General features: G+C 31.7%; 4 protein-coding genes across 5 annotated transcripts; 3 read left to right on the top strand and 1 right to left on the bottom strand.

Annotated features, from left to right (window-relative positions):
* Positions 1 to 1,524: 1,524 nt before the first annotated feature.
* Positions 1,525 to 4,138, top strand: LOC121214460 (40S ribosomal protein S3a). The gene is made up of 7 exons (XM_041088135.1): positions 1,525 to 2,041; positions 2,127 to 2,174; positions 2,286 to 2,391; positions 3,110 to 3,250; positions 3,327 to 3,512; positions 3,593 to 3,793; positions 3,902 to 4,138. The coding sequence occupies exons 1-7, from the start codon at positions 2,031 to 2,033 to the stop codon at positions 3,995 to 3,997; spliced, it is 789 nt and encodes a 262-aa protein (XP_040944069.1). The 5' UTR covers positions 1,525 to 2,030; the 3' UTR covers positions 3,998 to 4,138.
* Positions 4,139 to 6,643: 2,505 nt separating this feature from the next.
* On the top strand, positions 6,644 to 9,033 carry LOC107927645 (40S ribosomal protein S3a-2). Of its 2 annotated transcripts, none has more exons than XM_041088136.1 (8): positions 6,644 to 6,968; positions 7,054 to 7,101; positions 7,209 to 7,314; positions 8,016 to 8,156; positions 8,234 to 8,262; positions 8,338 to 8,419; positions 8,508 to 8,708; positions 8,792 to 9,033. In XM_041088136.1, exons 1-8 carry the CDS (start codon positions 6,850 to 6,852, stop codon positions 8,864 to 8,866), a joined length of 801 nt encoding a protein of 266 aa, XP_040944070.1. In that variant the 5' UTR covers positions 6,644 to 6,849; the 3' UTR covers positions 8,867 to 9,033. The 2 variants fall into 2 exon arrangements, with proteins under 2 accessions (XP_040944070.1, XP_016714242.1); XM_016858753.2 differs by having other exon boundaries at positions 6,648 to 6,968; positions 8,353 to 8,419.
* A 744-nt stretch (positions 9,034 to 9,777) lies between these two features.
* LOC121214459 (transcription factor GTE10-like) lies at positions 9,778 to 11,532 on the top strand. The gene is made up of 2 exons (XM_041088134.1): positions 9,778 to 10,023; positions 10,589 to 11,532. The coding sequence occupies exons 1-2, from the start codon at positions 9,801 to 9,803 to the stop codon at positions 11,008 to 11,010; spliced, it is 645 nt and encodes a 214-aa protein (XP_040944068.1). The 5' UTR covers positions 9,778 to 9,800; the 3' UTR covers positions 11,011 to 11,532.
* Positions 11,533 to 11,852: 320 nt separating this feature from the next.
* LOC107927769 (protein tesmin/TSO1-like CXC 2) lies at positions 11,853 to 16,599 on the bottom strand. Its single transcript, XM_016858878.2, has 10 exons — positions 15,992 to 16,599; positions 14,932 to 15,092; positions 14,151 to 14,832; positions 13,543 to 13,988; positions 13,391 to 13,465; positions 13,080 to 13,260; positions 12,906 to 13,001; positions 12,754 to 12,820; positions 12,486 to 12,645; positions 11,853 to 12,398 (listed from the first exon to the last, which is right to left on the bottom strand). The coding sequence occupies exons 1-10, from the start codon at positions 16,043 to 16,045 to the stop codon at positions 12,053 to 12,055; spliced, it is 2,268 nt and encodes a 755-aa protein (XP_016714367.1). The 5' UTR covers positions 16,046 to 16,599; the 3' UTR covers positions 11,853 to 12,052.
* Between the last annotated feature and the right edge of the window lie 8,054 nt (positions 16,600 to 24,653).

Genomic DNA, 24,653 nt, shown 5'->3' with positions numbered 1-24,653 from the left:
AATCATTAAAAGTCAAAATGTGTCGAATTTAGTAAGACAAAGGGAGTATATGCATAATTAGAATCACGATATTTAAATCTAAACATTACAGTGTTCACTATCTTAACTTTATCGTTTCAACTGAAGTCATGTTTGATTTTATATTTTTTTAATAAATTTATTATATGAATCTTTTTCACCCATGTCATGAGCATATCATTACGTAGTTATTTTTAAAGTTCATAAAAAAGAAAAAGAAAACTGGAAGATAAAATAAGTCTCAAGTCAACAGGTTTACCAATTACACTCGTTCTTACGTCTTTCCACATCATTAGTATTACTTGAATCAACATCGAAAACTCTTAAGTGAATCAGTTTGCATAAGAAAATACTGTTCAAATTAAATACTGAATCGCCTTATTAACATCTCATCGTATTCAAATATCCTTGAATATGTTTATAGAGATCCCAATTAAATAGACCCTTTGCTTGATTACACAAACAAGGGCATTGCCAAGAGGGGGCTGGCAGGGGTCCGGCCCCCCTAAAATGGAAAATTTTCTATTTAGGCCTTTTAAAATTTTTAAAATTTTAAATTAATAAATGTAAAATTACGCTTTTGCCCCCTAAAAATGATAAAAAATTAATTTAATAATTTAAAATTTATAAAAATATAAGCTATTCAAATGATAAAATTACATTTTTACTATCATAAAAATTAAAATTTAATTTCGATTCCTCTTAAAAATATTTTTGCCAATACACAAACGGTTGACATTTCCAAATGAAATTGAACTTATCATGTGAGAATGAGAATTATTATTTTGCTATAATACAGAATTATGGTTTGAATTTAGCTTTTAGATATTTTTCTTTACATGGCTGCCTAATTAATGGGTATGCAGCTGCTCAATTATAGGCAGTGGAATGGGGAAGACATGTGCATGGATCATGGTTGCCACATGAAACTCTGAATCTATCAATGGCATTTATCATTTGGTATTAGGTTTGGTATGGTATGGTTTATCTAGTAAAAGAGGCTACCTACAAATTTTGGGTAGCAACTTTACCCATAAAACTTGGGATCACATTATTAATTTTTTCGATTTGTAGTTGTTAGAATCTTAGTTTGTTCTCTATCCAATTTGATGTTCAAACACGTGTTTACATAGATGTTTGAACACAAGTTCGAATAAAATAAAAGAAGTAAATAAGAGGAGAGAAATAGGTACAAAAATTTTGTTAACGCAATTCGAAAATAATCTTACTTTTGAAGTCTCGTTTAGTTAATGATTTATTTAACCATCGATTTAGTAACCTATTGGTTAAAGCTTAATTTACCTTTACACAATATAAGTAATTGCAACCTCAACAGATAACCCTGACTTGTTACAATTACTCACCCAAATAGCCTCACTTATAAGCCTAGCAAAAAAGCGCAAAAAATACTAAGTAAAAGATACACAAAAAACCAGCCAAAAACACGACCATATATGTGACACAACACTCTATTTATAAGCTAAAAAGCGACAGCTTCTCTAATATAATATCAAATTATCTCTTGAATTTTCTTCAATAATTATCCCATAATATAACCTTATCAACAAATATATTTTCAACATTCATACAAATACAAGACCTCAATCCATTGTTACCCGAGGTGTCTATGGGTCTAGTTGAACTGAAGCTCGATTAAGGAAAACGTTTCAACACCAACTCAAACCAACCGAACAAGCAAAACACTCGACATATAGACAGCTCTAATGTTCATCCATACCATACAACCTAAAATGATTAATATGGGGCTAAGGTAGTGGCTCAAAGTCTGAACCTGGTTCAGTTCTGCACAACAAAATTGTAAAGCCCGAATCCTTAAATGTTTTAGGTCTAAATTATTTTAAGAACCCAACCCTTTGGATTCATAAAAGCAATCCATCAAAATGAGTTATATAAGCCAAGATAACGAAAAATAGGGTTTTGAAATCTTTCCCAGGTTTACCAGCAGTCTGCTCTCTTTCTCCTTTGTAGCTAACCAGCAGAGAGCTTCATCCATGGCCGTCGGGTATTCATTTCTTCATTTTACGCTCTTGATTCAAATGGGATTTGCTTCTTTTCTTGAATCTCATTTGTTTCGTGTTGTAATGCAGGAAGAACAAGAGGATTTCCAAGGGAAAGAAGGGAGGAAAGAAGAAGGCGTGAGTACATAAGTTTTTTTTCATTTGATTTTATCTTCAAATATGCTTTGGGCATTTTATAAAATGATAGGTCGGTTAAATTCTGATTTTGTTGTGGGGTTTTTCTTTTAGAGCTGATCCATTTGCTAAGAAAGATTGGTATGATATCAAGGCTCCATCAGTTTTTACTTCCAGAAATGTGGGGAAGACTCTCGTTACCCGTACTCAGGGTACCAAGGTTGGTTCTTAATAATTTCTTTACCCCTTTGGAAATGCCTTTGTATGTGAGAATTTTGTATATATTAAACCTGTGGAGAAACTGGGTTTTATTTAGATTACATTGGAACACTAGCTTAGTGCTTAGAATCTTTGTTTTAGCTTTGCAATAATGATGATAATGGAAGTTTAATGTTGTTTGTTTTGTTTGTATGAAATGTGGGAATTCCATTTGATCTAGCCATTCTTATATTGAGGTTTCTTTTTGTTAGCTGAAATGCTGAATTTACTTTTTTTCCCTTTGTTTTAAAAGTATAATATGTTATATTAAGGAATTTGGCTATTTAATGCTTAATGTTCTCAATTGAATGGTTAAATCTTGCGTCTGGTACCGAGTTTTAGTTTCATGTTGACCTTGCACTTTGGGAGGCTTCTTAGTGGAAGATGCAACAGTTCCTGCTGCTAGGAATTCTAGAAAGAGGCTTCAATTACCTTCCAAGGGAATCATTTGTTGAAAAACTCGAAACTTGTTTGTTGTGCTTTTCGGTCTTGGGTTCTTAGTCGGCTTCAATATTTTTGTCACTTAAGTAACTTCACGAGTTATTTGTACTCATATTGTGTGTATGAAGGAAACTCTTATTGATATTTAACTTTGCTTGCTTAATAAATTTGCTTAACATACCGTTAGAATTTGATTCCTATGACTTAATATGGTTTGTACTTGGCTATTTTATTGACAGATTGCTTCAGAAGGACTCAAACACCGTGTGTTTGAGGTTTCACTGGCTGATCTTCAAGGCGGTGATGAGGATCATGCTTACAGAAAGATTCGTTTGAGAGCTGAAGATGTTCAAGGAAAGAATGTTTTGACCAACTTCTGGGTATGATAGATATAAATATCTTTATTTACACCATTATTCCAATGTTGCATGCCGTAATAAATTAACAAATATGCAGGGAATGAATTTTACAACTGACAAACTGAGGTCATTGGTTCGGAAATGGCAAACATTAATAGAAGCTCACGTGGATGTGAAGACAACTGATAATTATACTCTGAGAATGTTCTGCATTGGTTTCACCAAGAGGCGCCCAAACCAGGTTAAGAGGACATGTTATGCACAATCCAGCCAGATTAGACAGGTAATTATAGTGCTTCCTTTGCATGCCTTGGAGACATTTGTTATGCACAATCCCATGATGAAGTTGCCTTTGTTTTCCAGATACGCCGAAAGATGAGGGAGATAATGACTGCTCAGGCTACATCGTGCGATTTGAAGGAATTGGTTCAAAAGTTCATCCCGGAGATGATTGGAAAAGAAATCGAGAAGGCAACATCTAGCATCTATCCATTGCAGAATGTGTTCATCCGCAAAGTCAAAATTTTGAAGGCTCCAAAGTTTGATCTTGGGAAGTTAATGGAGGTATGTTTCTCTGATTTATAGTATCAAGCCTTTTCCAATGGTGATTAAGATCTCAAACCATGTCTGCAATTGTTGTGCCTTTGATTAATTTATTTGTTTTTCAATTAGGTTCATGGTGATTACTCTGAAGATGTTGGTGTGAAAATAGAGAGGCCTGCGGATGAAACCATGGCTGAACCTACCCCTGAGGTTATTGGAGCTTAAATCAAGATTTCTTGAATTTTATCTTTGTTTTTTCGTACTAAAAATTTCTGTCGGTCGTTTTCATTTTGTTGGAAGCTTGAGTTGAACTTGTTCTTGGTTACCCTTTTTCTTATTTAATCAAATTTTAAATTATTTTGTTAATTTAGTAAAATTAATTAATGATAAATAAACAAATTAAAATTAAGTAGGCTTAGGATCAAGTATCTTATGCAAGTCATAAGGGATTCTGAAATGAACCATAATAACAAGGGTGTGGCAAAAAGGATTAAATTATAATTTTTAAAAGTTTAGGGATTGAAGTGGAAATTTGACCGAAGTAAGAAATGGATACTCATACTTTTCTTATACTAATATGATTAAGGAAAATGGATAAATTGTGAAATAATTATGAAAATGATAACGTAGTAATAATTATGTGTAAATCATATGAATTAAAATGCAAGAAATAAGTTATTTGGAAGGTTATGATTTAATAAGCCTTGTTTGTAAAATGTGATAATTCATGGTATCACGTTATGAAAATTTGGTCGTCATGAATAGCTGTTTTTTTTTTATAATCGAGTATTTACTGCTTACAACAATGATTAATCCTCTCGTCGTAAGTGCTCTCCGATGAGGTAAACGATTGATTATGAAATATACTCTATTCTGATAAACGGGGATCAAACCCTCAACTATATGTTAAAGGATGAGTGAGTAACCACCACACCACACATCATGGTTGTCATGAATAAATATTTGTGAAGTGATTTGAAATTTGTGAAAATTGATGAAATATGGTATCAGAGTGGAAAAGGATAAATATGTGATTAACTTGTTAACTTTTGCGCAAATTTATTGATAAAGTCAACACATATTTATAAATGAGGAAAATGTGTCATTAGACCACTACCAAGAGTTTATATCTATACTAGAGGAGGACTAATATGAAATAATGTAGAAATATGTATAATTGAGGTCATAACGACCCCTTTTCGGATTTGGCTATGTATTAGTTAATAAATAAATAAATAAATGAATTTGTTACTTTTGATTCATGGTAACCATAATATGAAAAATTGAATACGTTTACGAGTCCAACATTAGTCTATGAACTTGAATGTATATGTGAAATAATTTTGTTGCCTGATTGCCTAAATATTCTCTGAACTTTATAAACCTTAAAAGTGACTCTGTATGATCCATAAATGTGTTAATGTGCCTTAGTGGAGTTCTGTTTGGTGTTCTTTGTGGGGTTCTGATGCGTGCACTTTCTTTTGCCTTCGAGCCTTACATTCACGTGCAGTCTTGGATGCTTTCAGGCTTAGTACTTTTGTGCTCTTTGGATGGATGTACTTGTGCGCAATTTGGTTGTGTAGGAGGGGTGTGATATGATACCTTAGGGCTAAGAACTTATGTGCTTTTTGGCTGTATCTGGACGAGTTCCAAGTACCCAAATTATGTTTTGCTAGAGTTTATAAAGACTTAAATACTAACATGTTAGTCTTCATTAGTTAAGCCTTCAACACTGATAATGAAATAAGATAGGTTGATTCTTGAGTACTTACTGAGCTCGTCAAGCTCACGCATTAGTTGTTTTAAATGTGTAAGTTTTGGATTGTTATTGTTAAGAAGATTTGTGATTCCAGCTCGGGTGCGTCACAATGCCATTTGAGTTTGAGATTTTAGTTCTTTTAGTTTGTTTATATTTGTGTATGAACTTGGCGTGTGCGCAAAGATACAGGCTGGAATTGTGCTTGTGATTTGATTTATAAATTTAAATTCCCTTTTTAAATTTATTTGAAACAAGATTTGTTTCGTTAATTTTCTTGAATATGTTTTGAGGTTTGCATTTTGAGCTTATATGTGTGTTTAAGTTTTGTTCTATAATGTCTTAAGATATATGGATATGTTATGGAATTGTCCAAGTATGTTTTTTAGTATTTTCAGACCAATTTTGAACTTCAGGGATTCAAGTTCCAGTACCCATACTGTAAATATTGGAACAAGGCAAGTTACTAACGGAAAAGTTACAATTTTTGGCTTAGGTGTCGATACATAAGGTCTATGTATCGAAATCTAAGCCTATATCATACATAGATTCTATCTATCGATACATAAGCCCTGATCTTAGGCTACTACATTGTTTCGTGAATTTTGAGCCCGCTGAAACTTGTATTTGGTCCCGAACATTTCCAATCACTTACAAAATTTTTTGAAATGGTTTTAAAATGTTTCTTAATCCCTCATATTTTAAACTAACTTTTAACATTTTATAAAAAATGTTTTAAGTTTTGAAATTTTAAATAATCATGAGATTTTTGTTATGTATGTGTTCTAGTAACATTTTTCACTTGTACTGCATGTCGGAACGAGTGAAGGATGTTACAATTTGAGAAAAAAATAACCAATTATTGTTCATAAATAGGTTATAAATATATTTTTATAACATTAAATTTAAAATCATTTAAGGTGGAGTAGTTACGAATATAACCAAATATAAATATTTTCAACATTCATAAAAATATGAGACTTCGCTCCATTGTTATTAAAGGTGTCCATCGGTTAAATCAGACAAAGTGTTTCAAGCCCAACTCTACTTGGTCTACCCAAAAGCCCATATTAATGTTTAAAATTAATAAAAACAATATATATTACTATATTGATATTTATGTGGACAAAAATTCTATCACCAAACCTGATTCAAGTTGGATCAAACTAATCAAACAAATGAATCACCTAACCCCCATGAACAACTCTAATTATCACTCTGTTAGCTAAGGTAGTGAATCAAATCCAGTTCCTTAACTGTATAGGGTCTGAATTTGTTAGAAAAACCCAATTCTTGGATTTACAAAAAGCAATCCATCAAAATGTATCATATAATCCAAGATAACGAAAAACACGGCTTTGAAATCCTTCCCGGGTTTACAAGCAGTCTGCTTTTCTCTTTTGTAGCTAATCAGCAGGGAGCTTCAACCATGGCCGTCGGGTATTCATTTCTTAATCTTCCGCTTTTGACTCAAATGGGTTTTGCTTCTTTTCTTGAATCTCATCTGTTTCGTGTTGTAATGCAGGAAGAACAAGAGGATTTCCAAAGGAAAGAAGGGAGGAAAGAAGAAGGCGTGAGTGTGTATATATATATATATATTCGATTTTAAACATGCTTTGGGTATTTTAGAGAGTGATGTGTTGGTTAAATGCTGATTTAGTTGTTGGGTTTTTCTGTTAGAGCTTATCCATTTGCTAAGAAAGACTGGTATGATATCAAGGCTCCATCAGTTTTTACTTCAAGAAATGTGGGGAAGACTCTTGTTACCCGTACTCAGGGTACCAAGGTTGGATTTTTTAAAAAAAATTTCTTTACCCTTTTGAAATTGCTTTTGTATGTAAGGTTTTTTTGGATGTTTGAACCTATGGGGAAACTGGGTTTCATTTAGATTACATTGAGAATCTAGCTTAGTACAAGCATGATGATTCAATGTTGTTTGTTTTGTTCTGTATGAAAAGTGGGGATTTCATTTTTGTTTGAGCTAGCTATTGTTATATTGAGTTTTCTTTTGCTGAATCTTGATGATATATTTGTTAGCTGATATGCTGAATATTCTTTTTCTTTTAAAAGCATAATATGCTATAGCGAGAACTTTTGATTTTGAATGATTAGAATTCTCTATTGAGTGGTGAAATCTTGTGTCTGGAACCGAATTTTAATTTCATGTTGACCTTGCAGTTCAGCGGGGCTTCGTAGAGGAGTATGCAATAATTGCTGCATTGTTGAAGAACTTGAAACTTGTTGTCTCCTTGTGATTTTCAGTCTTGCATGCTTCGTCGGTTTCAATGATTTTTGCCACTTATAACTTCACAAGTTACTTGTACTTATGATATGCCATATGTATGAGCGAAAATCTTCTTGATACTTAACTTTGCTTGTAGGTACAGCATGGTGAATTTAGACTTGCTTAATGCATTTAGTTAATGTATGGTTGCAATTTGATTTCTATGATTTTATATGGTTTGAACTTGGCTATTTTATTGACAGATTGCTTCAGAAGGACTCAAACACCCTGTGTTTGAGGTTTCACTGGCTGATCTCCAAGGTGGTGATGAGGATCATGCTTACAGAAAGATTCGTTTGAGAGCTGAAGATGTTCAAGGAAAGAATGTTTTGACCAACTTTTGGGTATGATAAATATAGACATCTTCATTTGTGTCATTAATTTCAGTTTAGCTTGTCGTAATAAATTGACAAATATGCAGGGAATGAATTTTACAACTGACAAACTGAGGTAATTGGTTTGGAAATGGCAAACACTGATCGACGCTCATGTGGATGTGAAGACAACTGATAATTACACCCTTAGAATGTTCTGCATCAGGTTCACCAAGAGACGCCCAAATCAGGTTAAAAGGACATGTTATGCCCAATCCAGCCAGATTAGACAGGTAACAGTAATACTCACTTTTCATACCTTGGGGACTTTGGACCTGCAATGATCATTTATCCCATGATGGAGTTGCCTTTGTTTTTCAGATACGCCGAAAGATGAGGGAGATAATGACTGCTCAGGCAACATCATGCGATTTGAAGGAATTGGTTCAAAAGTTCATCCCTGAGACGATTGGAAAAGAAATCGAGAAGGCAACATCTAGCATCTATCCGTTGCAGAATGTGTTCATCCGTCAAGTCAAAATTTTGAAGGCTCCTAAGTTTGATCTTGGGAAGTTAATGGAGGTATGTTTCTCTGAATTTATAGTATATATTCCTCTCCATAGTGCCTTTGATTAATTTATAGGTTCATGGTGATTACTCTGAAGATGTTGAGGGTGAAAATAGAGAGGCCTGCAGATGAAACTATGGCTGAGCCTACCCCTGAGCTTATTGGAGCTTGAATCAACACTGAAAAGAGCAGAAAAGTTTTGTTGTAGTTTAAAGTGATAAATATCAATGGCATATATGAACTTTGATTTTGTACGATTTTTTACATGATGTAAAATTTTGATGTCAATTTTCAAAAAGTAACTTAAAATATTATCAAATTAGCACCGTTTTATGTTGATATATTGGTTATGTTAACTATATTATTAATCCAATATGAAAATTAATGTTTGTATTTATTTTTTTTAAATGTGTACAATTTAATCAAAATTGAAATTAAAGTTTAATGTGTACATATAAATCACAATTTAAATTTTATGTATAATTGCACGTTAAAACAATTCATGTATAAATTTAATATTTATTTTCAATATGAAAATTAATTTTTCATTAAAAATCTAAAATTGATCTGTCCTGTTTGCATATTCGCAATTAGAAAATTGTGTAGAATTGCATTTTGTCATAAGAAATATTTTGTATTTTATGTTTATTAAATTTCAGTATTTAGAAAACAAAAGAGGGATAATTTGATTTTAATGAGGGTACTATATTTATAACATTTTAAAAAAAATTTAATGTGTTAAATTTTGGGATAAATATCAAAATTATTAATGAATTTTAATTTAATGTGTAATTTAATACACGAACTTTGAATTTTGATTTAGATTTAATTTAATATATAAAATTGCACAAAGTTTAAATTCATATATAATACACTTCAGCACACTCAAAGTCAAGTGAGAATAATGCTCATACCAGTTAAACTAATATTCAATAACAAGTTATATATATATATTTATACTAATATAAAAACTTGTATAATTTCTACTTCAACAAGGAGACTAATTTCCAGGTTAGAAATTATCTAAGGTTTCTTAAATTTCATGTCATAAATACAAATTCATATTACAAAGAAAACCAGAAACCTAGAAATCAGTTTAAACAACAATGCAGAAGATGAAAAAGATCGACGTAGCTCTTGGAAAACAATCTTTCGAGTCCGGGTCAGTTTCATATAGAAAAGAGAGCTCAGTAGGTTCCAAGCATAGACCAGAAGTGGCGGTTCTAAACGGTGGTTTGCCGGAGAAGAGGCCGAAGACGGTGGTGAACAGTACCTTGAATCCGCAGTGCTCGGTGATACTTAAAGAACTGATGAAACATCCATCTGTGGGTACGTATATAGGGTTTTTGATCAAAGATTATAAATATTGATTGTTTTTTTGTAGTAATTTTCTACGTATAAGGTGTTACGTGAACATGATTAAAGATTATTCATGATTATTTTACGTGATCTTAGAGGAGAGCGGCGTTCGTGGCTGATATTTGAAGTTTTAGACGTGAGTAGAGTTAGAAATTCTAAGAGATTACTTGTAAATTAAGTTAAACAAAATATATTTTATTTCTAAAAAAATTAGTATTTATGAGTATAATATATTTAGCATTTATTAGCATAATATATTTGACTTTAATTAGATATAGGTTTTTTTAATTATAAATAGATATAGTCGAAACTCTTCTTATAATCATTCAAAAATTTTATTTTTCTGAAAGCGTTTTCACTTAAAAAAAAATATGTGTTGTTTATTTTTATTTCTCTTTTCTTTGCAATATATTATTATTACGAGCAATCTATTTTACAGTTGTGTCGGCGAAGAAATCCACAACTGTATTTTAGTATTAATGGTAGAATGAGAATGTTTTATCCGATTTTAAACCCTTTCAATCCCTGCAAACAGATGCGGCTAATGGTGAAAGAGTTTCAGCTTCTTCAAACAAAGCTCGCCTTCGCCGTGCTTCGATGTTGAAAAGCCGATTTGCAGACACCATCTTCAATGCACAACAGAAGAAGATGGAGGCACTGAATGTTGATCCATTAATGGAGACGAAACAAGAAAAGAGAACATCCAGGCAGGTTGACAAAAAAGGAAATGCCGTGGAAGCTGCCGGTGATGAAGTGAAGGTGAATGTTGAGTTGAAAAAGCAACGGGAAAGGGATAGGAAAGTTGCTTGGATCGCATTAGAAAAGATGGAAAACACTGCTGGGATTCAACTTAATTTAGAGGTTCAAAAGGAATTCGAGATTCTGATGGGATGTTTTTCGTCCTCGAATTACCTCGGTGACGTCGAGAGTCCTACAGGTCGAAGAGTTCATCAATAAGTTCGGGATTGCGGATCCTTCACATTCATCTATGGAAGACAAGTATGTTCAGATATCGAGGAAGGTGAAATAGTGTGTTAAACTTATAGACGTAAAATTTCAACAGATTTTGATATGTTCATATTTTTTATTATAGGATTAGGATATCTACCCTTTCCACTGTATTATTTATGGTTTCTTTTCAATTATTTTGTGATATTTTATTAATTTTTTCATGTCATTAATACATAAATTTAGTAATTTTTTTTATCTTAAACCTCGAATCTTGAATCTCAAACTCTAAATTTAGAACGCAAAATCTCGATCTGAAAACCTCAAATCTTAAACCCGAACCTTAAACCCTAAACCCAATCTTAAACTTGAGTTCGGGTTCAAGATCGAGTTCAGGTTTCGAGTTTAGAGTTCAAGGTAAAAAAAATTACCAAAATTATGTATCAATGATATGGAAAAATCTGTTGAAATATTATTAAATAATTAAAAAAGAACCATAAATTATATGGTAGGAAGAGTCCATAAAATTATTTTTCGTAGTGCGAAACAATTTTTTTTTGAAGTGGTAGCGGGTTAAACAATTTTACTAATGTAAATATAAATTTATTATTATGAAATATACTTTTAAACAATGTCATCTTTAAAGCTCGAATTTGTAACTCTTTTAAGAATAATGTTATCTTAAAAGCTCGAATTTATCTCTTTTAAGAGTGTAATGTATTATTAATTTGTTAATTTGATTAGAGATAATCAAAGAGACCAAAATCAAATTTTAATTTGATTGACTCTTTTAGCCAAAAAAAAAAAATTTCCCAACAAGGATAATAAAAGAGAGGAGTTAAGAACAATAATGAAATTTACAAAATTGAGGTTGGACATTAAAATAAAGATACAACATTCCATATTATACAAGGAGAAGTTGAACATTATGGAAGCAAAGATGTAATAAGTTTATTACACAGATACAGCCTAACTGCAAATGCCTCTCTAACATACAATGATTTTTAAAGAATTTCATCTGAACTTTGTGGAAACTGGAAAGTTCCCATTTTTAATGCTTAGGAGTAAGGGAAGGAAATGAGGGTATTGACTGCAATATTAACTTCCGGCCACTCTGACCACCAGGGGTTGACCCTAACTCACATTGAGGAGGAGAGATCCTCTTACTGTTAGGGGATGAAGTCTTAATCCCAGTTCCAGGAGACGAATTGCCTCGTAGAATCTCGGGCGTTTCATCTTCAGCAATAGTTTGGAAATGCTTTTCGATAATGTTTTGAGGTCGAATGATGCTAGGCTTACCATATCTTTGGCCAGTATACAGTGCGGAAGATGATCCGATGGCAATGAAGGACCGTGGCGGTTTGCTTTTCGATGAAAATGGCAGCTGGACCAAAGGTCTGCGCAGAGAAATATTATTGAATTTATAGCAACAATGGATATCGATTTTATCATTGAAACAACTTGAAAAAGTTCAAGGAAGGAACCTGCAAAGTTGTAGTGGAGTTGTTGGGAGAGCAGAAGCTGGATTTTGCTCTTCATTATTTAAGATGTCGGGCTTTTCGAAGTTTTTGTCCAGTGCATTCTTTTCGGAAGGATCCATTTCTTCTTCTCCTGGCTCCCCGTCGGTTTCCACGATAGCAGATCCTGCGTTTCAAAGGAATCAAGTGAATAAGAACTTGAATAATGTCGAACGGTCAATAATAAAACTTTAAATAGATTCAATAATCATGCAAGCTAAAGGCACACACTTACCATCCTTCCGACCGAATGCATTCTTACACCCTTCACATCTGCAGTTGATGGAACATCCAACACCGCCCTTGAAGACGACAAAAAACGTGTTCTAAATCAGTTTATGTAGGACAACATAACAACATAAGCAGAGAGGTTTTTTTGCGGAAAACCTGAAAGCATTCACAATATTTCTTCAGGCAATTTGATTTCTTGCAGTTGCATCCTCGTTTATGTCGAGCTGAAGATGGTGTTGTGATCAAGTCATCCTGCAAGAATAAATGGCATTACATATAGCAACTTGTGGTTAACCAACTAGATAGGGAAGTGTTAGAGTTATTATGTACCCTGACTTCAGGTACTGAATCAGAGGTCCTGATCACTTTGGGAGCAAATGCAAGTGGGTTTCGAGACTCAATTTGCTTGCGTGTTGCAAGTACAGTATCTTCATGGATAGGCTTATTAAAGCAGTCTTGACACGAACACGGTTCGATGCAGTATACACCGGCAGCAAAGCATTCGCAGTAGCTGAAAATGAAGGTTACAATGTCAAATGAGTACATCAATTAAAAATCCAAAATACCCCAGTAAGATCACAGAGGTAAGTGGAATACGAAGAAGCGTGTTGTATACTTAAAGCAAAGCTAGAGGAACTTACAGTTTCAGACACTTTGACTTCTTGCAGTTGCATCGTTTACAGGACTCACCCTCTCCAGCTTGTTCTAATCTCCTTCTGAAAATCCGTAAAATAATGATGAACAAAACAAAAACAAATACTCCAATCAACTACTTACTGTCAAGTTCTCATACCTCTTCTTTTTGGGACTATTTTGATTTAACTCTTCATTAACTAAATAGGCAGATGCCTGAGAAGCATCTTCTGCAAGTTGAACCCCATTTTCAACAGCATCAGATTCTCTTTCAGTTGAGGCTGAAGGCAAAGAGTCATAAGCAGTTTCTGCACCGCCTATGCGGGGTGAATTGAAGCTAGGGAAACTTAGCTTTTGTGTTCCAGAAGATAAAGTTTCGAGCTTCATATTCTTGTTATCCCTTGAGGCTATTGCAAGAGCATTTAGGTGCAAACCAATTCCGGGTACAATGCACCTTGGGGAATCACTGTCAGGCTTACCGGGCACCAATTTGTTATCTGTAGAAGAGTTGGTAGTTGAACCGCCATCGAAGTTCTTCCTCCGAGCTGCCAGCATCTCAAAGTCTAAACAGCGCCGCCTGAACCCACGATGCAAATTAGAATCGGGCTGTGCACAAACATATAAAAGCATTGTCAGTAAAAGCCAATCAAGAGAGAGAACTTTCATGCTAATTCTCAGGGGAAAATATCGAATTGTTGCATAAACAACCAAAGAAATTGCTCATTACACTTGAGCTCACCGAATGTTGTTAATTACAGCATCTTTTACCTTAAAAGAATATGGGCCTGACATGCGAGTTTCCATGTAATCAGTCAGACTGCCAGATATGAAGTTAGTCACACTAGCGTCCTCAAAACTTTCATTCACAGGGTTCATCTCATTCATCTCTACGGCTCCTTCAGTTTGATCTTTATACTTGTCCAAATCAACAGTAGTTTGGCATGCCTCATTGATATCATCTTGTGAGAACTGAGAAATAAGAACACCAGGGTCCAAAGATTTCTGAATGACACCCCTAAAAGCCTCCGAATCATTGGGGGAATTAAAAATCAATAGGTCAGATGTATCAGAAATCAAACTCTCCCACTCAGATCCTATAGTATCCCTTTTTTGCTCAACCTGGAAAGTGTCCCGTATTTCCACTCCATCAGATAAGCCTTTTTCAGAGGCCTCTTGAAAAAATGGAACAATTGCGAGAGATGTGTCTGAGACACAAGTTGTCTTGAAAACACAAGGTGTTGCATCACAGTCGGGGCTACCGCAATCATACTTTAAAGTTTGTGGCAGCCCAATTGCAATCCTTGAAGGTTCATTAGGCATCTCAAAAGAAGTCTCACCCAGGGAAACTCCTTGATCAAAATTCTCCTGTGCATCCGCACCCGCCTCCTCATTTGTACTAACTTTAGTCCCATCCGCAGAAGACGACTCGGGTTTCAATGGATCTGTATAGCTATGCCAGCAAAGAAAGAATAGTTAGCATCGACTAAAAAAAACAAGAATAAGGCATGAAATCAAACAATCAAGACTGTATAAAATACTAGTTCATTACCTTTTCAGGAATCTAGACTCCTTGTGAGAGCTGACATGGGGTGAAGTGAAAATAGATGGAAGCGATGCGAAGCTAAGCGGGTTGAACGTCTGCGTAACATGTATGGATTTGACTGGTTTGATGGGGGAAAGGCTGTTGATGTAGTTAAAGACTGGGGAATCCTGGGAAAAAAATGTTACAAAATTAATATCAGAAGCTTAATTAATCAAGTTCTAAAATATTTCCCTTAAAACATCTTTTGACCCAAACCAAATGCTTATCTGAAATCCAAAGGTTTTTGCAACATAGATGAATACAATAGCAGGGAAGTGACAAATCTATACTGCTGCAATAGCAAATCTTTTCAAATCTCTTAAAAAAACTAACAATTGGTTCAAATCAGGACCAAAATTATGATTTCCAGAGAGAAAGAGAGAGACTTTCGGTGGAAAAAGAAGACAATTCTGCCATGGACAATTATTGAAAGAAAAGTTCAGTGAGTAAAAAACAAAAGCAAAGCAAAGCATAGATGTAAATAATGGATCTTCAATGTGCTGTTTACATCAATTTTGGCCTTAATCTGAGGAAGAACTAGAACAAAAAAAGCAGTGACTAAAAATTTCAACTGAATTCAGAACAATGTCTGTGAGCCAAGAGAAAAAAAAAATTAAGACTTAAAAAAAGGAAGCCTAGAAAGATGAGTTGAAGAAAAAAAAGAGTAAATCATTAAAAAAAAAACTCAATTGTAAGACCTATCATTAAACACACCAAAAGCAGAAAAAAAAAAAGAAACCCAGAAATCAGAAGGCAAAAAACAGTGTCAAAAACTTGAATTCCACCCAGAGATCTAATTCACATGAAAGTAAACAATTCAACCCCCGCCCACACACACACACACAGTAAGACTATCAACCAAAAGAAAGGAATTTTAGGAAACAAAATTGAAAATCCATAAGGATGAAGATCAACTCACTCACAGAGACCAAAATCCAAACACATGCAGCGCATCAGAAAAACCAAAACCAAAACCAAAAAGAAGGGCTTCCCCCAAATAGATCAAATAGTTGAAGAAAATCACTACCTCGAACTTAGAAAGTGAAGAACTAATCTGGGTCTTCTCTGGGGTATCCATCATTTCCACAGAAGAAAAGAAAAGAAAACTCCTCACTCTCACAAAAACTGTTTGAAAATGGTCCCTCTATTTTTTTCTATCAATCTGCTTTAACTGCCAAGCTAATAAGAAAGATACAAAGAACACCAAGAAGAAGCGGGAAAATTGGGATAGCTTGGGATTTTTCTCGTGGACAGAGACAGTGATACTGGAATGTAAAAAAAAAAAAACCCAAAATTTAGATTTGCTTAGATTACAATTTACAGCCAAAGGGAAAAGAGATAGAGAGAAAAAGAAAGAGGCCCACTTTTGTCTACAGATGTCCTAACATTTCCATTGCTAAAACTCTGAATTTTTTTTCTCCTCACTTTAACACTATAATAAAGTAAAAGAAACATCATTCTACGGAGTTGTTCATGTTCCTTTCTTTGCCCTTCCACTCACTACTTTTTTTTACCGGATTTTTCGATACTATTTATAATCTTTCTTCCTTTTTGTTTTCTCTTTCATTGTCTCTCTTCTTCTTCAAAAAAAATTTGTTTGAGCTTTTACTTTACCGTAATGGTTTGATTTGGTATGGTTTAAAAATTAATAAGGCTACTCCCTAAATTTATCATTAGATCCACTTTCCTCCTTGAACTTTTTTTACTTTTTTTAGTTAAAGTCCTTAAACTTGGACTCCATCAAAATTTGATACGTGACACTCTAAGACTGTACCACGTTTTATATGAAAATTTTTAAAATATTATTTTATTTTCAAGTGATGACATGGCATAATCTCAAAATGTCACGTTATCAAATTTCTACATTTGTTAACTTTACATATTAAAATGGATCTAGCAATCAAGTTTACATAGCAAAGTAGACCAAAAAAAAAGTATAAGATACTATTTTTATTCTACAATTAACCATAAAATATTGACATATCTCTTTTTTTAATATTTTATTATATTCATACTTGTTAACTCTTAACCCTGATAGTAGAGTCTAAAAACTCCACTGTATACTAAATATTTTTTATTTAACATTTATTATATGCCAGTTTTTTTTCTAAATTTATTTAAATATAAATATAAATATAATATGTTTATCAACAGGGGCATAGGAGGCTGGCAGGGGCCCTAAAATAGAATTTTTTTTTATTTAAGTCCTTTACAATTTTTAAAATTTTAAATTAATAAAAATAAAATTACACTTTGGTCCTCCCCTAAAAATGATAAAAAATTGATTTAATCTTTTTTTTTGGTGAGAATTTGATTTAATCTTTTAAAAATTATAAAGCTATAAGTTATTAAAATGATAAAATTACATTTTTACCATCATAAAAATTACAATTTAATTTTAACACCTAAAAATTTTATAATAATTTATCCTAATTAAAGTTATTTATGTGTATATAATGACATGGCATTTACACATTAACAATTTCTAGTATAATTGAATAATATTTTTACACATTTAAAAAGACAAAAAAAAAAGGAAATTGTAATAATATTTATCAAACTGTTAAAAAAATATCAAATTATTTAACAAAATTAACAAGAAAACCAATTTGACCTCTAAAATTAATCAAGTTATAGAAGGACTAAATCCAAAAATAACACATGATACAAGGACCTTCCATGGAATTTAACCATCGATTTTCAGTTTTTTTTCTCGGACCTAGTAAATTTGATAACTTTGATGGTACTTTAAAAATCATATTTACAGCTTATTAACAGTTATATTTTTTTTAATAATTTAATTACTGAGGGTTTTGTTGATAACAGTTAAAAATTTTTAAACGACGTTAATAAATTATTTATCGGTCCAATAAATTATTTAATTAATTATATATATAAATATATTAATTGTGTAAATATCAAATATCAAAGTATTGAAATCTTAAACATGAATATTAAAATTATTATATTAATTGTAATTAAATACATCGTTTTCCTAATTATGAAAATCCATTATTTATAATAAATATAGTAACTCACAACATTATTTATTATTATAAATAGTAATTTTGAAAATATGATAAAAATATTCTTTTTTTTAATTACTCGATATTATTTTTCTAGTAATAATAAATAAACAAAAAAAATCTCATGTGATGGCCTATGGTAAAAGGTGTTTACAGCCCCAAGTGTGGTATGGATTTGAGTCGCGCTAGTCGCGTAGATTGTTCGGGTTTTACCCTGTTATTGTAATTTACTAAAAAAAATCAATGAAATTTGTAGTTGCTCACATAAAAACTTTTTTTTTTGTTTAGATAAAAATAAAATAAAATTTTCAACTTTTTCTTGGATTGTAATTTATAAAATTGGTTGAAATTATTTATTTTTTTATATGCTGCATTTAACGAGAGGGGACCATTAGCTTTATGGCTAACAATGTCCACATGCATATATATATATATATATATATATATTATAAATATTGTATTACAAATTGGGATAATAATAAATTTAATCTTCAATGTTCACATTTTTTGTTAATTTGGTTTAAATTTGGCTATTATCTTTTCAAAAAGAGTAAATCATTTTTAACGGAAATTTTCACTAAAATAGTTGTTTTTTAATGATGTGTGACAATTCATATGTAGTTTATGCTGGCATGATACTATTAATCTTATATGCCACGTTAATAAATGTAGAGTGTGCCTCACATTTCCAGACATTTTGCAGGCACTCGACGTAATAAGAATCGAAGCAAATGTGACATTCCTACGAGGAAGCATGTGACGTCACAAAGCAGCTGCGTATTTTCAACAGGGTTACTTTTCCCAGTTAAACTCTGATTATTCCAAAGACATTTCAATCATGCCTTGAGAAGTTTTTAAGGGAATTCTGTATTTTAGTCAGAGAGTTTTGTATTTCTCCATTACAAGTTTTTCCATGTAAATTCGTGTGCCCAATTTTCTCTACTCCTTTCTCGTTGTTTATACGGATCGATCCCTAACGATAAATAATTTAAAAAATATATTAAAAAAGTTCATACAAATTCAAAACGGTTGGGTCGATATTTTCATTAAAAAACAATTCAACTCTTTTTTAAAGATTTATATCAAATTCGACTCTTTTTACAAGGTTGAATGTGAAATTTAGCTAAAAAATAAGGACTAAATTGATAAAAAAAATATAAACTAACTTTTCATTTCGTATTTAAACTTATTAAGTTTTATAATTATTATTTGAAAAAAAAAGTACCCATTGAGTGATTTACACAATTATAGAAAAATTGTAGAAAATAAACCCTATTTATTTTATTTAATGATATTAATTAGTAGAAATATTTAAGTAAAATAAATTTGTATTAATTGTGGGGGCACTAACGTCCAAAAATCAATGAATTATGATCACCTATAAAATTAAAGGAATCCAATTAATCCAACCAAAAGTAATAATTAGCATGAAATTAATGCTTTCATCCGTAACATATATCATTAATTAAAATTATATAAATTAATGTTTTTCTGTGAATTACTAAATTACAATAATAGGGTAAAACCCGAACAACAAATACGATTAAAATTCAAGTCATATTTTGAACAGTGAACACTCTCGACTGTCAGGCTATCACATGGTGTTCTAATTAAAATTGTTTTTATTATTAACGGTTGTAAAGTAAAAGTTTAATGTGGATTAGGTTTAAGTTAGGGCTAAAGCAAAATTTCAATATTATGTATGCCTAAACCTTAATTCTATATCTATGTATATAATTTAGACCTCAAATCATACCTACTATGGAACCACTAATTCATTTTTTTAATTTTTTTCGGGTAAAAGTATCATAGGGGTTTTTGAATTAGGAGTCGAGTTGTATTTTACTTTTTTTACTTAAAAATGGGTAAATTAGTTACTATACATTTATACTGTTAAAAATTTATATGGTTGACAGAATAACCAAAAAGTGGCACGTAACATACCATATGTACCTCATTCTGACGTATAGGGACAACCATTTCATGTTGACGTATATGGGATTTTTAAGCACCCAACTTAAAGTTAATTGGCATCGCAGATAATACAAAATCGAATTAATACTCACGAAGACAAAAGAGGTTATAATGTAACAAACTCGAAAGGGTTATTGGGTCAGAAAATAGACAATAACAATAGAACAAAACTTGGGCGTTAAATACGATGTTAAGCATCCAACTTAAAGTTAATTGGCATCACAAATAATACAAAATCGAATTAATACTCATGAAGACAAAAGAGGTTATAATGTAACAAACTCGAAAGGGCTATTGGTCAGAAAATAGACAATAACAACAGAACACAACTTGGATGTTAAATACGATGTTAAGCATCCAACTTAAAATCAATTAACACCAAGTTGAGATATCCGCAGTTAATAAAGACCGTACCGATGTGGAAACAATTTAACAAGAATTAGCAATAATAACATAGAGGTGACCTTTACCTCTATCCCTTACTCTTAATATTGTCAATCTCATATACCCATCTGACATAGGTTTGAACCGTGTTACTCTCATCTCCTACCATCGAACAAGCACCCAAAAAATTGTTATCTACAATAAAATAGTAAAATTTCAGTTTGACCCATCAAAAAGTTATAATTTAATCAAACCCCTTGAGTATTTTTTTTTACTTCACCACTGCATAAAACCTTAATATATTTAAAAAATAATATATGATATTCTCTATAAATTGAATATCTTGGGATGGAATATTAATATTGGCACGAGGAAACGATAATGGTGGAATTATGGTATGTCACGAGACAACATGGCTTCCCCGTGAGTGATCATAATGAAGAAAATTTCCATACTTTACTTATTTTATTACCAAACTAGAAATTATATTTTCTTACAAAAAGGTTAAATCGAATATAAATAGGGTAAATTATAAAAATAGTCACTTTATTTGCTTCAGATTACATTTTAGTCACTTATGTTTGAAATGCTATCGTTTTGTTATGAAGTGGTCACTCTACCGTTACCTCCCTAACAGCAATCCTACATGGCAGTCCAAATGGGTTTTAAATGCCAACTTGGATGTCCAACTGGGACGAAAATAGGTTTTTAATTAATTACACCTTGAACTAGAAATAAAAATCCGTTCATCTCCTTTTTCTTTTAGGGTTTTTTTTCCATTTTAACTGAAAAAAATATTTTCATCCCAGTTGGACATTTAAATTGACATTTAAAAACCCATTTGGACTGTCACATAGGATTACCGTTAGGGAGGGCAGAGTGCCTACTTTGTAACAAAACGATAACGTAACTGACTAAAACGTAACATTTCAAACATAAGTGATTAAAATATAATTCGAGTCAAATAAAAGTGACTATTTTTATAGTTTACCCAATATAAATATAAATAAAAAATTACGAATTTAAAATACGAAATCCAATTTTTTTTAAAATAAAAACCGAATTCCCTCGTCACTATCAATTTTTTTTAGAAGGATTGAATTGAATTTTGGATTCAATTATCAGTATTCGAATTTGTTATTATTGTAAATGACTAAATGCAAAATGGTCCAAAAAGGTAAAGACATAATCGTGAAAATGAAGGCAAAATTGCAAGCAAAGCAAATTGGCGCCCAAAATTTTGAAAAAGGGTTGGGTATTATTTATGTTTCGTTGTTGGTAGGGAATTCACCCCACCACATGGCCAAACATTTCACCACTCGTGTCAATAGTACCCATATATTGACTAGATGCCTTTTAAGCAGAGGTATCTATTTCAACACTAGAGATGCCTCCAACAAATGTTCATGGCTTGGTTGGTCCACTTACCTCCATCTGTTTAATCCGTTTTGAGTCGAGTTTGGGTTTAAGTAGTATTATTGTTTATAAATAATAAATGTTTAAAATGTAATTTTATATTAATATTTATATATTTTTTGTATTTAAATTTAAAATTTTATGTTGATTGTGTTCTTAACTCGATTGCCATGTGCATTGTTATCAATGTAGGAGGACATGGGTTCGAGTGTGCCAAGGCGCATTATCCTCCTATTTATGAGTTGAGGAGGGGTTATGAGTAATTTTAGGTGTTGTGTGTGTAATGGAAAGGCACATTGTACTTCCAAGAGGAGAATGTTAGTTCGAATCTTGGAAAAAAACATTGATGACTTATCTCTAACCGTACAATTTACTTTGACCTTTATTATTGTATTGTATGAATGTTATTTTAGTTGCTTAGAAGAATGGATTTAATCGTAATTGATCTCCAGTCTGCTAGTATTTGATACACTTGTATAGGTTTTGTAATAGAGTATTGAGAGTACTTATTTGTTCACAAGAGAACGTATTTGTGAGTGCACTTAACAGAGTAAACAAGTTTTGTTTACTACTTAAGTTCTCAGTGAAAGAACTTAGAGGTGAGTGATTTATGTCTTTAGACACAAATGCTCTTAGGGGAGTAACTTAGAGTTGAGTGATCTAAGTCTTTAAATACCAAATTGAGGTTGCTATACCGAGCTATGATAGAGCTTGACTCACTTGTTGTATCGAGATTAAATATATTGAATTTACTCACTAAATTAGACTCCATAAACATAAAAAAATTGAACTGTATAAACGATCTCGTGTATTCCACTTTTCTATTGCATTGATTGTAGTTGCAATTGAATATAATGATAACATAATGATAAATATATTTCAAGCATTTTTATTGTAAGCTACATGTATTAGATCAATGCATTGTTAAAAATTATTATATTGAGATAAAAGTAATATTTAGTTCCTTAATTTGGCATTTTTCAATTTAGTCCTTCAACATGTTTTGTTTCACATTGGTTTTTGAACTTGACAACTTTTTTCAATTGGTCTATATATTGATGCGGCACTCTAATATTGGGCTACATCATCACCTTAAAAATATTTTTTATAAAAAAAATAGGTTATAATGTGGTACAATCATAGATCGAAATTGGAGAAAAGTTGTCAAATCCAGAGACTAATGTTAACAAAGAAAATTTAGGGATCAAGTTGAGAAAAGTTGTCAATAAATGTTGACTTATCCCTATTAAATTAGTTGATTGAATTATAAGTAGAATGGTAAATAATTCGCATAAAGCCAATTTAGTCCTCAATGTTTATATTTTTTTGTCAATTTGGCCATTTTTTTTAGCTAAACTTCATCCTCAACCTTAAAAAAAAAAACAGAGCCATTTTTGACCATTGACCTTTCGAAAAGAGTTGATTGTTGTTTTTCAAGTGGGAATATTGGCTAAAATATTAAATTTTTAAACACAACAACCCGCATATTAATCCATATGTACTTTATGTTTTTTTTAATTTTATGAACTTTTTATAATTTTTTAAATTTGATTTTTTATAAAATTTTTTTTACATTTTTAAATTATTTGTTGGTGTGGGATATAAGATAAATAGTGCTATATCAACATAAAAGTACACATGGATTGTCACACGGGTCATGCCAATATAGTTTAAAAATTAATATTTTAGTCAATATTTCCATTAAAAAAAACGATTTAATTTTTTTTAAAGTTGAGAATTAAATTAATAAAAAAAATATAAACATTAACAACTAAAATTAACATTATACCTATATAAAATTTACCATCCTAAGAGATTAATTACATGGGTAAAGGAAATAATAAGTTGAGTGATGACAAGAAGCTCCATTATCAAGAACAAACCTTAATTTCCACATGGTGTTCCAATTTCACAAATATATATTTTATCATTTGTGTGGATTTTTGCTATTGGGTGTTATTTGAAACATTGTTTAATATAAATTAAAAGTTAACAAATTAACCATTAGCATTTGTCATTTGTATTAAATATTATCATTATCATTATTAATAATAATTTAAGCAATCACATACCTTTTTAGTATAATACAAAAAAGAAGATATCACATACTAAAATCCAAATCTAAAATATTAAGTTATCATATAAAACCAACCAAAATACGTCCCTAAGAGTAGTCCCTCTTCAACTTATAAATAGGAAGATAATGCGCTTCAGCGCACTCAAATCTGCGTATTCCTATATTGATTATAATGTCCATACCAATCGAAGTAAGAATGATTCACCCATCATGACACGTTTATGGTCTTGATCGACCCTCTTGCAAGAATGGTAGGAGAAGATAAAAAGTCAAAGTTTGGGACTAAAAGACTCCACGCTGCCTATTTTTAATCCAAGTCAACTTTTTTTTTTAGTGCTTTTAGCAAAGCTTTTGTAGAGGCATTATTGGATTGAAATGGCCCTTGGGAAATGGGGTGTGGTCACCTTCATTAGGAAAAAAACCTCAAAGTATTAGGGTAAATTGAACCCAAGGTCATTAGTAATTAGTAAATTTATATTTTGATCATTAAACTTTAAAAAGTTATAAAATAGTCAATGAACTATTCGAAAGTTTTTTTATTTAAGTTATTAGGTTGTTAAGTTTTCTTTTTCAAGTCTAGCTAGCAAGCTCCAACCGACAACTCAACAATCGATTAATTGATTAGTACCAATTGACGAGTAGAATAACATCCCTTAGATCCAAGTCGATTTGATGATTAATGTCGGAGATTGGAGAAGAAAGCTGTTTGAAATTTGATTCGTAGATTCATGACGTTTAAAGTTGTTCTAAGGGAACAAAATTAAATTGTAGAAGAGAACAAAAATGAGAGTTTTCGATCGGTGTAGGCTATG

The sequence above is a fragment of the Gossypium hirsutum genome, chromosome D02, assembly GCF_007990345.1.
Source record: "Gossypium hirsutum isolate 1008001.06 chromosome D02, Gossypium_hirsutum_v2.1, whole genome shotgun sequence".
Classification (NCBI taxonomy): Eukaryota; Viridiplantae; Streptophyta; class Magnoliopsida; order Malvales; family Malvaceae; genus Gossypium; species Gossypium hirsutum.
Note: the sequence above shows the minus strand (reverse complement) of the source record. Positions and strands in the feature narration are given on the sequence as shown.